This window comes from Lolium perenne, chromosome 1, assembly GCF_019359855.2.
Source record: "Lolium perenne isolate Kyuss_39 chromosome 1, Kyuss_2.0, whole genome shotgun sequence".
Taxonomy (NCBI): domain Eukaryota; kingdom Viridiplantae; phylum Streptophyta; class Magnoliopsida; order Poales; family Poaceae; genus Lolium; species Lolium perenne.
This window is the reverse complement of record NC_067244.2, coordinates 134,880,780-134,896,614: the sequence shown is the minus strand read 5'-3', so window position 1 is coordinate 134,896,614 and position 15,835 is coordinate 134,880,780. Positions and strand designations below refer to the sequence as shown.

The window sequence follows — 15,835 nt, the reverse complement described above, 5'->3', positions numbered from 1 at the left end:
GAGTCAAATACTGCGATACCGGAAAGAATCATCGGCATCAAGTGGAGTACCAGACTCGCAAGACAAGCGGTCTCCTGTAGCCAGCGGTGTAGAGGTAGCTTTACAATTCTCCATGCTCACACGGTGCAACAAATCCAGCGCATACTTCCGTTGATTGAGCATCATCCCCCTGAATTGTAAGATGCCTCCAAACCGAGAAAGTACTCCAGGGTGCCAAGGTCCTTGATAGGGAACTGAGCAGACAACTGACGAACAAGCCGATCTACTGCCACTGGGGTGGAGCCAACGATGACAATATTATCAACATATACCAGCATATAGATGTGGATACCTCTGTGAGAGAAAGTGAACAAGGAGGTGTCCGCCTTGGAGGAGCGAAAGCCAAGCTCGGCAAGAAGCGCACTGAGACGCGCATACCAAGCGCGCGGGGACTGCTTCAGACCATAGAGAGCTCGCTGTAGCTTGCACACATGGTTAGGATGCCGAGCATCCTCAAAACTGGGAGGCTGCTGCATAGAAACATCCTCAGTGAGATACCCATGAAGAAACGCAATTATGACCTGTCTTATTTGTCCACTAATGTGCCGGGCAGTGTTTCTATTTGTCCACTAATGTGTCGGTCGCTGGGACCTATCTTAACAGACCGCACCTCCATCAGATATCCGGACTCCATGGAATCTACAAATATGGCTCTTGGAGCTTAATGGTAGGCTCGAGGAGAAGGATTTGGCCGTATGGATGATGGTCCTTTACCCGCTCTGGTTGGCGAGGAATGATGCCATGGACGAACCTATGATTGAAAATCCGATGAAAACGGCGCGACGGTGTTTAGTGTTGACCGAGGAATGGCTCCTCACAAACTCTGAAGTCACTGTAAAGGAGGCTCGGGCTGTGGAGCACTGGCTCCCTCCTGAACCTGGGTGGCATAAAGCTAATTCGGATGGTGCTTTCTCAATATCAGATGCTCACGGAGGTGGAGGGCGTGGTCATCTGTGACCACCATGGGGCAACCATTGCGGGAGCTAGCTATTTTTTCCCTCTTGTGTGTGTGATCCAGAAGGAGCAGAGCTGATGGCATGTCGCCAGGCAGTAATTCTAGCCAAGGAAATGGGGTCGTCGAAGCTGGTCTTGGAAACGGATTGTTTGGGAGCTGTTACAAAACTGAGGGGTATTGACCTGGATCGATCTGGGCATGGACCTTTAGGCCTCCTTTGATTTAAAGGATAGGAAAAACATAGGAATAGGAAATGTATAGGATTGGAATGACATGTCTAATTGAATCCTATAGGAAGATGAAGTTTGTTTGATTGTAGCAAAGGAATTTTTCCATGAGGTATGAGCTAATGTTTTTTTCCTATAGGAATTACACTACAAGATTCCTATAGGATTTTTTCCTATAGGATATGTTCCTATGAATCAAACAACATGTATATGAAATTTTTCCCATAGAAACCAAATCCTACACAATTCCTATGCAAATCCTTTGAATCAAAGGAGCCCTTAGGGCATGAGCTACGGTGGCATATGCTTGTAGTTGCCTCACAACTTCCAGCTAGGTTCGGTAGTCTGAAACTACAACTTAGAGTGAAATCTACCCAACGCTAGAAGTTAAAGCTACCACTTAATGGGTCCCACGGTCCAGATTTTTCACCTCTGCCTATGAGCTATGACTGGAATCTTCACCTCAGCCCCAATCTGGCATCACGGGATCGACTCTTCACCCCTGCTCCAATCACGGGACTCTTCATCTCCGTCCCAATCTTCATTCTTCCAGGCGAGCACCAAGCGAGGGCCAGCCCATGGCCGGAATCTCGAGCTGCCGCTGCCGGTCATGACCCAAGAGCTCCGACTGGCTGGATTTCGGCCGCCATGGCCGTGACCTTCAGCTGCCGCGGCCGTCCATGGACACAGTTTTGGAGCTCGTGGCGTCCTACTTTCTTCTACCTTTTCCCTATTTTTCCTGGTTCTTCTACCTTTTTCTGCCGAGGAAGCCACTTCTCCTGCAAGAGACTACTTGGCCTGCAGGGCAGCGAGTGGTAGGTTCGGGTCTGACAACCGAGCCTAGAAACCTGGGGAGCAGCCGCGAGTTGATGCTAGGCGTTGGCCATGCCCTTAGTTGAAGAAATCAAGGCGTTGCTGGAAGAATTTGAAGACTTTTCGGCCATCCACGTACGCCGATCATGTAATGAAGTAGCTCATCGCTTAGCAAAGGAAGGCTACGGAAATAAACTTAGTGCAACCTGGCATGGTACTACCAGGCTTTGTAATGAACCTTATAAACTCGGATGTTGACGTTTGAATGAAATGCAGCCCGTAATTATCAAAAAAAAGTACTCCGTATAAGCTGTTTGTAAACAAGCACATTGTATCTGCTCGAGAGGCGTTATTAATTTCGTGTTTAAAAAAGCACGCGTGAGGTGAGGTGACGCGTATGCAAGCCTTCAATTCAGCAACGCCAGTGCAAAGGACTCACGCAGGACGCATTGCCTCGCCCGCTCGCCTTCCCGGCCTATAAATACGAGCAACGCGCTTCGCTTCGCAGTCTGCCACCAATCACATCCATCTCACAGTCACACTCGAGTCCTGACCCGACGATTTCTTTGTAAAAGGCCATGGCCATGGCCATGGCCATGGCTAGGGCGGTGGCGATGTGCGCGGTGCTGACGGTGATGATGGTGGCGCCATCGGCGGTGGTGGGGAGGGCGATGGCGCCGGCCAGGGCGTTGGCGGCGGACCAGACGTGCGACGTGGGGAAGTTGATCCCGTGCGGGCCGGCGATCATCGGCGGGACGCCGCCGTCGGACTCGTGCTGCTCGAACCTCAAGGCGCAGGAAGGGTGCTTCTGCCAGTACGCGAAGGACCCGGCTTACTCCGGCTATATCGACAGCCCCAACGCCCGCAAGACCCTCGCCTCCTGTGGCATCACCCTCCCCACCTGTCCGCGGTAGTAACAAGGTTTGTGGATTAGTGGATGCTTCATACATACTGCGTGTTACTGTATCTCCCTGTGAGAATAAAAAAGATTGTCTGTGTGGGTGTGTGTTGATCGATCCAGTGGTTTAATTTACATGATTGTGCGTGTGTGTGCGTTTGTGTTGATCGATCCAGTGGTTTAATTTACAAGATTGTGCGTGTGCGTGCGTTTGTGTTGATCGATCCAGTGGTTTAATTTACATGAGTGTGTGTGTGCGTTTGTGTTGATCGATCCAGTGGTTTAATTTACATGATTGTGTGTGTGTGCATGCGTTTGTGTTGATCGATCCAGTGGCTTAATTTACATGATTGTGTGTGTGTGCATTTGTGTTGATCGATCCAGTGGTTTAATTTACATGATTGTGCGTGTGCGTGCATTTGTGTTGATCGATCCAGTGGTTTAATTTACATGATTGTGTGTGTGCGTGCGTTTGTGTTGATCGATTCTATGATTGAAGTAATATGATTTGCTACAAGTCCATGAAAATGTAATTGATCACTAATAGAATGGTGGGCACATGCATGCAAGAACAACAGTGAACCGATAGACTTCTTCACAAAAAAGAAGAAAAAAAACAGTGAACCGATATACATGTTTTTGCAAACAAATAATAATAAATAAGTGAACCGATATAGACAGTAGCCGCAAGTGCATATCGAACAATTTAAAGTAGCAAAACATCTACTCAAGATGTTGATGGCCTGCGGAGTAACTTAAAGTTCAATTGAAGACCAAACAAAATCTTTGTCCAATGACCTATCAGGTTTAATTTACCTCGAGTTCAAATCGTGAGTGCTTCAGCCTGTCATGTGGAACCAATTTACCTGAACGCTGGTTCACATTTGTCAGAAATGTTTACGAGGATCCGGGTTGAATGCCACAAAAGAGATTATTTTTTCCTTAAAAACGGGGATGATATGAATGGAAATCTGTAAGCTTTAAGTACAAGATGCAACCAAACCACTATAGAGACAGATTCCTCCGTTTACATTTTCTGCAGGATTTCTTATGACGTGTCATGCTAATCCTGTGTTTTTCTATTTCTGCATTTTTGAAATCTTGCAAACCAAACAGACCCTCAATGTTTTAATGAACATGATTTGATACAAGTGCATGATAGTGCAGTTGATCAATCATGGATGTGACCACACTCTGTTTTCTTAATCTATAAGGCCCAACTTAAAAAATACCAAGTATAAAAGAGAAGAAAAAGAATGGTGGGCACCGGTGCATGGAAAAACAACAGTGAACAGATATAGACCAGTAGCCACAAGTCCATGGAGCCATTTAAAGCTGAGAACATTTTGAGTTGAAAATAATACTGACAATCAACGACACTGACTGACACTATTTTGAGTTACGAAACATCTACTCAAGATGTTGATAGACTGCAGAGTTACTTAAAAGTTCAATTGAAGACCAAACAAAGTCTTGTCCAGTCACTTATCAGGTTTAATTTACCTCAAGTTCAAATTGTGAGTGCTTCAGTCTTTCATGTGGAACCAATTTGCCTGAACGCTGGTTCACATTTCTGGCAGAAATGTTTACAAGGATCCGGGCTGAATGCCACAAAAGAGATTTTTTTCCAAAAAAATACGGGGATGATGTGACTAGAAAATCTGTAAGCTGCAAGTCCATCAATTTCCCTGGAAAAAAAAAAGTCCAAGGCCGAATTGTTAAACCATTTTTTCTATCTCTTACTTTTTTTTCTTTCTTCAGAGTACAACCAAACATCAGGAGAATTATACAACACACTCACAAGTCATAACACTACAGTCCCTCTAGGGGTACAACACTTGTTACATCCTGCACACACCAATGCTGAAGAGAAAAACACAGAACTATTATTGTGTGGGGAATGGATCTACATGCTGTGTATTGTGATAGGCCACGAGACCCAGCTACCTGGGTGCAATGCTGGCCTCTGCAAGCGCCTGGATGATGTTCCCACACAGCTCACCATCCAGCTGCTCGCCTGTACAAAACCCACTTTGCGGGTGGGTATCATCACCTAATCCTGAAGCTACATGTGGGTGAGTGAGCACTAAGCAGAAGCCATGCATCACCTCAGCGCGTTCTTCAGTGTCCGCACAGTCATCACAAGCTGCTGTCTCTCGCCTTCCACCTCAGCGAACTTGAGGCTTATCTCTGAGTACCGTTCATGCAGTTCGTTCAGTTCTTCCTGCATCGCCTTGTTCATCTCCTTCAGAGAGTCCAGCTCCTTTGCAGACTGGTCAGCATGAGCTCCAGCACCCCTGGCAGAGAGAAAATAATCAGCAGAAGCAGAGCATGTGAGTTCATGTATAGTTGGAGTAAAAAGGCCAATCGGATGCAATTTAAGATCATATAATAACCTCGCGTCGTGCCCATTGCTGTGCATGTCAACAATTGGCGTTGCATCGGTGTTCCCAGTGCTGACAATATTATGCTTGGTGCGCTTCGAATTAGTATGCTGATCTTCCTGCAAAATACAACACGGTATGTCACTTCTGAGGTACTTAAGTGTATTGTTGCAGCATGAGTTGATATGAGAAGGCACTACATGTTGTAAAATAGGACATTCTCATTAGTGTGGACTTCTATTCAAAACTGTCCGTGCCCTTTGGAAAGGAAGGTGTACAGCATAATAGTGGATATTTTAGATGATAGCTGTCCATATCCTCTAACTAGAAGTAGCTAGAGCCAGATTTGTCTCCAGATGTGCAAATCATATGTGTATTATGGAAAATCTCTATAAACAGTGCCACCTACTTATCTTGTTGACAGCCCACAACTTGGTGAGTTTTTAAGAGTGTACCTGTGCAGCATGCATACTGACTTCAACACAAAAGGGAAGCTACACCTACCGGTTTTAATGAGGTCTTGTAGAAATATTCTACGATTTTAGAAACATTCTATCATTTTTTATGCTGAGTTTATATCAGTTGCATTTGGTATGTTTCAGTTGTTAGTTTATCTATTTACATATGCCTTATGTATGTGAGTATATGCTAGCATACAAAGTTGATTTAGTGTACAAATTAACATATTTTGCTGCAAATAAATCTGGATTTCGATATTTACCGTTGTTTCTGAAGTGATACCATTTTCCTTGGCATCTTCCCTGCTTTCAAGGGCTCTTCTCAGCTTCAGCACCTGAGAGGCAAGGTTGCTTTTCTCAGACTCCTTTGTGGACAGCATTTTTTTTATGTTTTCATGTTGGAGCTTCAACGATCCAATATTTATTTGTAGCTTCCCTATGGCCTCATCTTTTTCATTCCTGGAGCGCTTTAGAGTGTTTAGCTCACTCAAATATGTCTGCACATGGCCCTTGAGCAATGCAAGCTCCTCATTGAGCAAAATAATTTCAGCAGTTTTGTCTTCCAAGGCCATGTCTTTTTCACCACTTGCAGCTAATTCCATGTCTTTCTGTTGATTGTTTTCCATGAGTTTGTCTCTCTCATTTGACAGCTTCTCAATCTTGACTTTTAGCTGCTCAATTTCTTCTGATAGAGCATCTAACTTTTCCTCATCACTTCTCTTCTGGTTCTGGAACTCGTCGCTCTTGCTCTTGAGCTCCATCACTAGCCTATCTATCTCCTTCGACTTGAAATCCACTAGGGTAAGTAACTGTTGAATCTTCATCCGGTTTTGTTCTTGGACCGATACGGTATCTTCTTGGGCCTTTTGTAGTAATTCTTCCAACTGGCTCTTCTGCAACTGTAGTTCTGCGGCCTCTTTTCTTGCTTGCACAAGCAGCCGTTCATTTGCACTGAAAGCAGAAGATACCTGCGAAGATAAACTCTTGAATTCCTCCTGAAGTCGTTCAGCAGTAGTAGCATTGTTCCACCGTGCCTTCCTCAGAGCCTCCTCGGCCTTTATGGCCCTCTGTTCTTGCTCAACCTTTGCAGACAGTACTTCTGCTATATCAGCCTCTAATCTTTCAGATTGCGTCTGGAGTTCATTCTCCAGATTCTCGACATTGGTCTCAAGATCAGTTATAATAGACAAATGAGCTGAACACTCATACTGCATTCTTAGCTGCTCCCTCAGTTGTGTTTGTTCCAGCCTCGAAGAGATGTCATGGTTCTCTTGCTTCAGAATCTCATAATCAAGTGCAAGCTGCTCCATTTGCATCTCAAGATCCTCACGGTCTTTCTTGTACAACTCAATTTCATCGCTCAGTTCAATAATCTTCTCTTGTAGTTCAGAACTAGCGATGCCATCGCTCTTCTTCACCAATGCATCCAGCATAAGCTCGTCTTCTTTCTCCTGGTACGAGCTTGTTTCAGACATGTCCATCTTGTGTCCACCACTGTGCACATTTGAAAGTGCATGCTCATATTGTGCCTCCTGAGGATCATCTACTGTTTCTTGTTGGAAAACGGAAATGTCTCTATCCTTTTGCTCTAGCAGCTCATCAAGATCCTTTACGGCCAAAAGCAGCTCAGAATTGGACTCCTGCATTTTCTGCAGCTGTATGCGCAGATCTGCATTTAAATTCTTCTCGTGGCCCAGCTCTTGCTTCAGCTCCTCAATCTGAGACCAGGGATCTTCCCCAACTGACAACCGTTTACCTGATCCATTTGCATCATGGATCGTCTTCTTTGTGCCTCTAAGTCCTTCACATTCTCTTCGGAGTGCATCCCTTTCCTCCCTCAAGCTATTCATTTCCTTGGAAAGATCTTGCCCTCGCCTACTCTCTTTCACAATTTGCTTTCTGAGCGTCTGCAACTCCATGTCTGAGACATCCATTTTCCGTGTCAGAGTGCCTATCTCGCTTCTTAGCTTCTCCACATCATCCTCGGCACCTCTCAACCCCGTCTCACCGGAGTTACTCGTCGACCCGTCTGTGCTAGCATCAGGAGCTGAGCTTCCCGACCAGTCACCAGAGCTCAATGGGTTTCTCTGGGTGCCATTGTTAGCAAACGGCGAGAGCACGTTGGTGGCGTCATGATGAAATGTGCTATGCATGTTTGCACTGGTTTTGGGAGTGAATCTTCCTGAGCTCCCATCTGAACCCGACACCGAAACAGCATCAAAGCTATTGGCATTATGGAGGTGGCCAGCCGGCTCAACAGACATCGGCATATTTCTTCTCAACGGAAACCTCATCCCTGGCGGTTTGCTGATCACCAATCCATCCTGAACAAGAAAGCTACGTATCAGCAACTATCTAATGAACATAGGGGAAGATGAGATGCTACATGCAGGTGTTCAGTTCTAAATTCCCCTTCCTTCTCTACAGGAATGAGAAATCCAGATCTCAAACAGAAAGTGTCACACAGCAAATGTGACCCCCCCAAATGATCAAGTAGAAAAATGTAGCCCTCCTTTTACTTTGCAATATGCTTTGCATGCCAAAAGGCTCTCTTTCTTAGCCATCAACAGAAACAAAACAAAGCAATGCAATGCAATGATGATGGATCAAAAAGGGAAAACTCTCAAGAACTCCTCTCTCCTAGGCCTCACTTACATGCACAGGGCTCATCGAGTCGGCGGCAAGCGACCTGGCCTTCTCGCCGTCCTCGTCCTCGCACCGGCTCAGCTGGCCCTGCAGCGTCCTCCGCGGCGAGGACTTTGCTGTGTCGCCGTTCTCACTGTCACCACCAAAGAGCAAGAATCAGCAACCACAATTACACAATAAGAAATGCATCGATCAAGGCAAATGCATCATGCTTAAGGCTCACACGACAATGCAGCAGGCACAGAGAGGAGAGCTGAAAGAAGCAGAATGCAGGTAGCAGCAATGTGTAAGTGAATCTGGTGGAGATGAGAATGGGGGATGATCCTTAAAGCTCAAACCAGGATGCAGCAAAGGTGTCTAAACTAACTAATCCCCACCCAACGCAGGGCAACTCACAACTCACCTCACGTCGTCGCCGCACCCACCGGCGCCACCACCCACCACCCGCTGGATGGTCACCTGTCACAGAGAGCAACAGCAGCAAGAGCAACCATCAGGATCAGGAACCGCGAGCGCGTCGCCGTCACAGGTCACAGGGAGAACACCGGAAATCTTTTTAAGAGAGGAGGTGGGTCAGAGAGGGAGATCGGTGCTCACGTGCAGCAGGGCGCCGGGGGCGGGGCTGCCCTTGAGGGGGAGCGTCACCGCCGACGGCTTCAAGGCGTCCGCGTACTCGGCCAGGTTCGCCGTCGCCTCCCCCAGCAGCGCCGCCTTGGTCGACCCCTGCAGGACGGCATTGCCGGGTCAATAAAAATCGAGTGGGGATCCATCGCGTTGTGATCGATTAATCGCCGGCGGGTCGGTGGCTCACGGTCTCGTAGACGAGGAAATGGTAGATCTTGTCCTTGCCGGCGGGGAGCTTGGTGGCCTCGAAGATCGGGGCGGCCCAGCGGCAGGCGCCGTCGGCGACCTCCGCGCCGTCCGTCCGCGCCGTCGGCCGGCCGATGTCCTGCGGCGTCACCACCACCATCATCGACTCCCACCCAGGCTCCGGCACCTGCACAGTCACAAGAGCACGCGCGCCGTCACGCCTCGAATCGGAAACGAAACCAAGAAACCGAAAACTCTGCTTCTTCCCCCAGGAGACAGGGAGGGACAGCGGGGGCCGTGCCTGTGTGGCGTGGAACTGCAGCTTGAACATGGCCTTGGCCTTGCCGCCGCCGCGCCACCTCCCCGATTTGAACATGTCGGCGGCGGGTGCTCTCCACTCGAGAGGAATCAACTGAAGCCCGCAGAAATCGAGGAAATCTTTCCTCCCCTTGGTGCTGGCTGGCTGGCTAGTCGGTCACGGCTCGATCAAGAGCGGCGGCAATGCAATGCCGTGCGCTTGAATCCAGTGACGCCAAGCTTGGCATTGGTGTGCGGTGGTGCTGGTGGCGGTTAGTTAGAGCACCACCACATGGAGGCAGAGGCAGAGGCAGAGCACGCATAGGGAGTGGGAGGAAGTGGATGCCACCGCAGGCAAGCGAGCAAGCGGGGAAGGCAGCAGGGGGCAACTTTGGGCAAAGGCACAAAACCAGTTGGACAGATCTAGTGAGAGAAAGGAGCCCAACTGAGCTGAGGTCTCTCACTCACCTCTCTCTCTGATTTGGGGGGTTTAGCGAGAGGAGAGGGCGAGATGGAGGAAAGAGAAGGTCTATAAAATGGTGGTCAATGGAGATCCGTCTATGAGCTTGGCTGGGACTGGGAGTGAGGATGGTGATTTGAGGCTGCTCATAGTGGGGAGTAACATAAGGTGGTGTCATGCATAAGTTACTAGTCTATGTTACTATCTTCATAGTGGAAAGTAACTTAGAGATGGTATCATGCAAAGTCTCATTTATTTGTTAGTAGACTCATTTTATCTTGGGGTGTGTGATGTTATGGTAACATAGCTAGTTACCACCTCCATCTCTTTCTTCATTTATTGCTATGCCATGTCACCAAAATACCTTGAAATGTGTGATGTTACTACCTAAGTTACTCCCACTATGAGCAGTCTGAGCGACGACGGGGCGTGGTGACAAGTGACAGCTATAAAATTAAAAATTGGGAGCTGCCATTGCGTGAGGTTCACAGCTGCAGTGATCCTCTGTGTGGACCTGCCGATCGATCGCATTTCCTCTGCTTCGGTGAAATTGTGGGTGTGCGTTGCGAAACAGTGTGCATTTCCATGGACTTACTTGAGACCTAAGTAAGCTTCTTTGTTGTTGGCCAGCTAAGGGGTTATTAGTGAGGTGAGGTGTGTGTGTTAAGAGCAGGGCGGCCGATGCTAATGTGAATGAAACTGTGAGGTGGTGTCATCTTGCTTTCGTTCCTCTAGGTCCAACCAACGGAATCTAAATTGTGGAACCGCGTGATTTGCGTATGTTTCAAATAAACCCGTGAGAACGACGTTGCAGATGATTGTTTAGAACGGAGGATGAATGCGCAAGTTGGTGTTTGTTTTCGGCGAATACTCCTCCGTCCTTTTCTTTTCTAGAAATAGGGAGAAAAGATTAGAAATCTGTGGTGTCGCTGAAACAAGGGGGCGGGGAGGAATTGAGTTGTTTTAGGTATAAATAAACATTTCTATTCCAAAGTCAACATCCACGAAAGCAGTGATGTCACTGCAGCCCTGGAGCGTCGGCACTGACTCACACTACCTTGTATTTTTCTTCCGTCTACTAGCAATACAGCGGCATCGAGAAATCAATATTGCAGGCCATACAAAATCTCCAGTGAGATGTTTTGTGGCAGTTGTTCCGGTGTGCGGAATAAATGAAACTACATTGCGCTATTGCCCGGTAGCTGACTACTTCATCAATGAAGGTCAATTCACAATGTCCCTTTCAAGTTGAAGTATATTACAGTCTCTAGCTCTACACAGTTTTTACCATTTACAATCTCTAGCTCTGTTTTCCCGGTTCAATCACGAGTATCGTTTTAATCATCAAGATTACAAGTTCAAAGATCGTATGTGCAAGTTTTCTCTAAAACGTATTTCTAGAATATTTGCAATGCATTTAGTTTTTTCACATATAGTCAACATAATTAGCGGTCAAAGTTACAACTTGAATACTATTTTAATGCCCAAACAACGTACATTCACTAGTAGAAAAAGAGTCTTTCGTCCGGAGCACTAGTCTCAGCCGCGTTTGGAACCGCGACTAATGTGAGCATTAGTTCCGGTTCCAACGGCTAGGACATCGCACGGTTTTAGTCGCGGTTGCGACAGGCTGCGACCGGTGCGAGCCTCTTTAGTCTAATGCGAGCATTAGCCCTCTTTCAATAAGCATCCATGCCTCTTCTGTTATGGTGGACAAGCTCACATGCTGCTCCTCTTGGCCGGCCCCGGTGGCGAGGGAGAAGAGCAAGCGTGTGTTGCGGTGGCGGCCATGCGGAGGTGGCACTCCTAGAGCTTTCCTTGCGCGAAACACACAACGACCGTCATCGTCGTTGTGATCTTCGCTCAGAGGACTTGGGGATCCATCGCTGGAGCTCGCCGCTCCTAGGAAGCCAAGTGGTTCGTCCCCGGCGTTCTAGGAGTGGCCGGCGGTTGGATCTTCTCGTCAGAATAGAGACTGCGAGCAACCTTCTCTTCGATCTCGGTTGCAAAGCCTGGAGGTCACCGCCGACTGGTGGCGGAGCACTCCATGTACTCGATTGCTTTTTGTTGTTTCTTTAGGTGGTTTTCTGTAAAAAAAAAGAGGTCTTATCTTCAAATACTAGGTTCATTAGGGCAAGTGATGTAAAGGGCCTCTTTGAAAATTTCTACCTGCCACGTGTATGAATAGAGCTCCTTTGTGGTCTTCTAAACCCCTCCCCTGTTAAAAAAACAGATCATGGGCGACAGATTGTGAATTTTCACTGCGAAAAAAGTACGGTCAAGGAGAGTGAACATTAAAAAGAAGACCCAATCTAAGAGCATCTCCAGCCCAATTCCCCAAAGCGTCCCCCAAAGCAATTTGGGGCACGCCGGATCAAAAAACCATTCCAGCCGCGTCCCTCAAACCCGAATTTTTTCCGGCGCGCCCAGATACGGTGTCCGTCGCCCCGAGCCCGTCCCCGTCCCACAGGGGACGCTCCGGGGACGCCGGACACACCGAAAAGCGAGGCGAACCGACGCGGGCCCGGCGCGTCAGCGGCTCAGTGAAAAATCGTCTCCCACTCCCGCCAAATCCCGCCCCTCCCGCCATATCGCGCCTATCCCACCGCGCATTTCTGGCCTCCCAACACATATCCCGCTGCGATTCATTTCTCCTATCCCGCCGATTTGTTTCTCCCTCCCGTCGTCCACCCGCCGCCACTACCCTCTCCCCATTCCATGACGCCGCCGGTAGCCCCCAAGAAGATTGCCAAGAAAGCGGCCAAGAAGCCGCCGGGCAATGCGACGAAAGGGGCGAAAGCGCCGTTCGCGAAGCCGCGGAAGGCGCCAACTCCGAAGAAGAAGCCGGAAGGATGGACCGATGATCAGTGGCATCAAGACTGTCTGCGCCGGAAGATGTCGACGGCGGAGCGGAAAGGACGGAGGGCGGCGGAGCAGGAGAAGAAGGCTCTGGCGGCGCGCCAGCACCATCACTTAATGGTCGGGTGTCTCGCCGCCACCAACGCGAGCCCATATAGTACGAACGTGCCGGTGTACGTTCCGGGAGTGTTCTCTCCGTCGTCATCCGCCTTCTACAACGACGGCCCCTCCGGCACTCCCGGGTGCGTGACGCCTAACTTGTCGCCACACTACCAGGATGCGCTGCCGCATGGCGGCTTCAACCCTAACAACCTCTACTCCCCGGCGTACGAGCAGCGCGAGCCAGGACCCGGTGCGGACGGTGACCCTTTCACTGGCCGCAGGGGGCCGCTCGAATTCGACGGCGCCGGTGCTGAGGGTGCTGAGGAAGAGGGCGGGGGTGAGGACGAGGAGGACGATGAAGAGGAGGGGTGGAGGACGACGACGAGGACAAAGAGGGCGGCGAGGAAGAAGACGAGGAGGGTGCCGGTGATGATGATCTCGTGGAGGTAGACGCGGACGGCGTGAAGAAGAAAAAGAAGAAGAAGGCGTCGGGCACACGAGGCCCCAAGTGGACGGCTTTGGAGGATCTTTGTCTGTGCGAGTCGTGGGCGACGGTGAGCCATGACTCCATCATCGGCGCCAACCAAAAATACGGGAAGTATTGGGCGAGAATCAAGGCCGAGTTCGATGAGCGCAAGCTCATCAAGAGCGACTACAACAAAGTGACAATGAAGAGGAGCCAAAAGGAAATGTCGATGCGATGGGCCACCATCTGGGTGTCGGTGAACTCCTTCCATGGATACCATCAGGAATTACTGACCAGAGCCGAGAGCGGCGCCGACCTCTCCCAAATGGTACGACTCTTTCTTCCATAATCTGTAGCGTCTACATTGTGTTCGATGAAATGATTCCGCTTCCTTTGGCTAGTTTGATAGGGCCATGGAGGTTTACGCGAAGAACTCGGATGGGCATAAGTCGTTCGCGCTGATGCATTGCTATACCAAGCTCAAAGAGGACGAGAAATGGCGGTTGACGCGCCTGTCGCTGTCCAAGGGGAAGGACGCCATTGATCTGGACGCGCCGCTGGCAACGTCGGCAGGGCGTCCTACTGGCAACAAGGCTGCCAAGGCCGCCTTGGCCGACGCCGCGTCGTGTGAGAAGACGCAGGCGTCGATCACGAAATGCCTCGCGGACATCTCCTCGACATTTCTCTCCCGCGCCAAAAAGAACGACGAAAGGTGGGCGGAGCTGCTCAAGAGGCAAGAGGAGAAGTTGGAGCTCAAGAAACGTAGGGACGACATGTCCCTTCTGAGAGTGTCGACAAAGGGAATGTCTCCCCGGACGCGGGCGACGCACAACTTTTTCAAAGGCCAGATCCTCGACGACATCGAAACTAAAATGGCGGCGGCCGACGCTGCGGCCGACGCGGCGGCCCAGGAAGCGGTAGCGGCAGCAACCGCGGCGCGAGAGCCGGCTGACGCGTCTTCGACTGCTACACCATCGTCGGCCTACGCGACGGCGGCGGAGTAGACGGAGCATGCACAGCACCAGGCAGATAGCGACGAGGTCATCGTGATCGACGGGCCTGCGTCGACTCAGGATACGTCGCCGTCGACCAACCCCTTTTCTAGTTTAGCATGCACTATGGTCTGTAATATGATCGCACGCCTACTACTTTGATCGCCGCTACTCTGATCGCGACGATTCGGCGGGAACGATCTCTTTTGAATGCAACAATTTGAATTCCTGATTGGGGACGGCGTTTGGGGGACGCGACTGGAGAGCGACGTCCCCCAAAGGCGGCACGAATAAAACACGTCCCCAAACACTCAATCCGGCGCGGTTTGGGAGACGTTTTGGGAGACGCGGCTGGAGATGCTCTAACCTTCTAGGCACCAGGACCTCCACTGCTCTTCCTCGGAAGCAAGGAGCGAGAGCACCATAGACTAGCCTACATGCAAAACAAGCTACAAAGGATCACAACATACAGAAGGCCTTCAGGGCATCTCCAACCGCGCGACTCAAACCGCGCCCGCGCGTCCGTTTGGGTCGAGCCGGACAAAAACGCGGCCCAGCGCGCGGACCTATCCCTAAAACGGATGGCCGCGGCATCCGGGACGACCCAAACCCGGCCCAAATCTGGGACGAGTTTGCGTGGCCGCGGACGCCGGATGCTGGTCGCTCGCGTCCTCCCCTTGTTCGCCCCTGGCCCGCCTGTCTGTCTCCCAAAACACACCCAGTCCACTCCACTCCCAAAACCTAGAGATGGCCGACGAAGCGACTGCCGCCGCCACCGCCACCGCCACCATCGGAGACGAGGCAGAGCTCGCGGCCGTTGCCGCTCCTCCCTTGGCGGAGGCTCCTCAACTGGACGCTCCGGTGGTCGTGGAGCCCGGGCCGGCGACCAAGAAGGCGAAGCCCGACCTCACCGCGGAGCAGAGGAAGATCGAGAGCAAGAAGAGGGCCGACCGCCGCAGGGCGCTCGACCAAAGGAAGAGGGATATCGCTGCCGCGGAGGAGCGGCAGCGGGCGGCGGAGCAGCTTCTCCAACTCAAGACGGAGGCCAAGGCGGACGTCTTGCAAGAGCATGCCATGCTCTTTTATGGCCACCAAGCGCTCGCTCAGCACTTGATCCTCCCTGCCGCCGGCACGGCCTCGGGGGGGAGCTCGTCCTCGTCCGTGACCCGGCCCCTTCCTCCAAGGTCAACATCCCTGCCGGTAGCCCCGTTTGGGTACACGCCCGGCGCGCACGAATTGGGGTCGCGATCGGCGCGGTGCACGCGTACCGTCACGGGATGGGTCGCCGGAGGTGGGCGAGTCGTTCACGGGGCCGTCTCCTTCGTCCATTGACCTGAACCGTGCGCCGGCGAACTCCAAAGGCCCCAAGAACATGGGAGCAGCGACGGCGATGGCCGGCGCACGGAACACTGCTCGACGATTTGTCCAC

The 15,835-nt window shown here is 50.6% G+C and overlaps 2 protein-coding genes across 2 annotated transcripts; one reads left to right on the top strand and one right to left on the bottom strand.

Moving 5' to 3' along the window:
• Positions 1-2,527: 2,527 nt before the first annotated feature.
• LOC127303079 (non-specific lipid-transfer protein 2P) lies at positions 2,528-3,242 on the top strand. The gene has a single exon (XM_051333858.2). It carries the CDS (start codon positions 2,613-2,615, stop codon positions 2,946-2,948), a length of 336 nt encoding a protein of 111 aa, XP_051189818.1. The 5' UTR covers positions 2,528-2,612; the 3' UTR covers positions 2,949-3,242.
• Positions 3,243-4,647: 1,405 nt separating this feature from the next.
• Positions 4,648-10,025, bottom strand: LOC127303076 (uncharacterized). The gene is made up of 8 exons (XM_051333856.2): positions 9,532-10,025; positions 9,232-9,417; positions 9,018-9,143; positions 8,824-8,879; positions 8,430-8,553; positions 6,038-8,098; positions 5,329-5,435; positions 4,648-5,229 (listed from the first exon to the last, which is right to left on the bottom strand). Exons 1-8 carry the CDS (start codon positions 9,604-9,606, stop codon positions 5,037-5,039), a joined length of 2,928 nt encoding a protein of 975 aa, XP_051189816.1. The 5' UTR covers positions 9,607-10,025; the 3' UTR covers positions 4,648-5,036.
• Between the last annotated feature and the right edge of the window lie 5,810 nt (positions 10,026-15,835).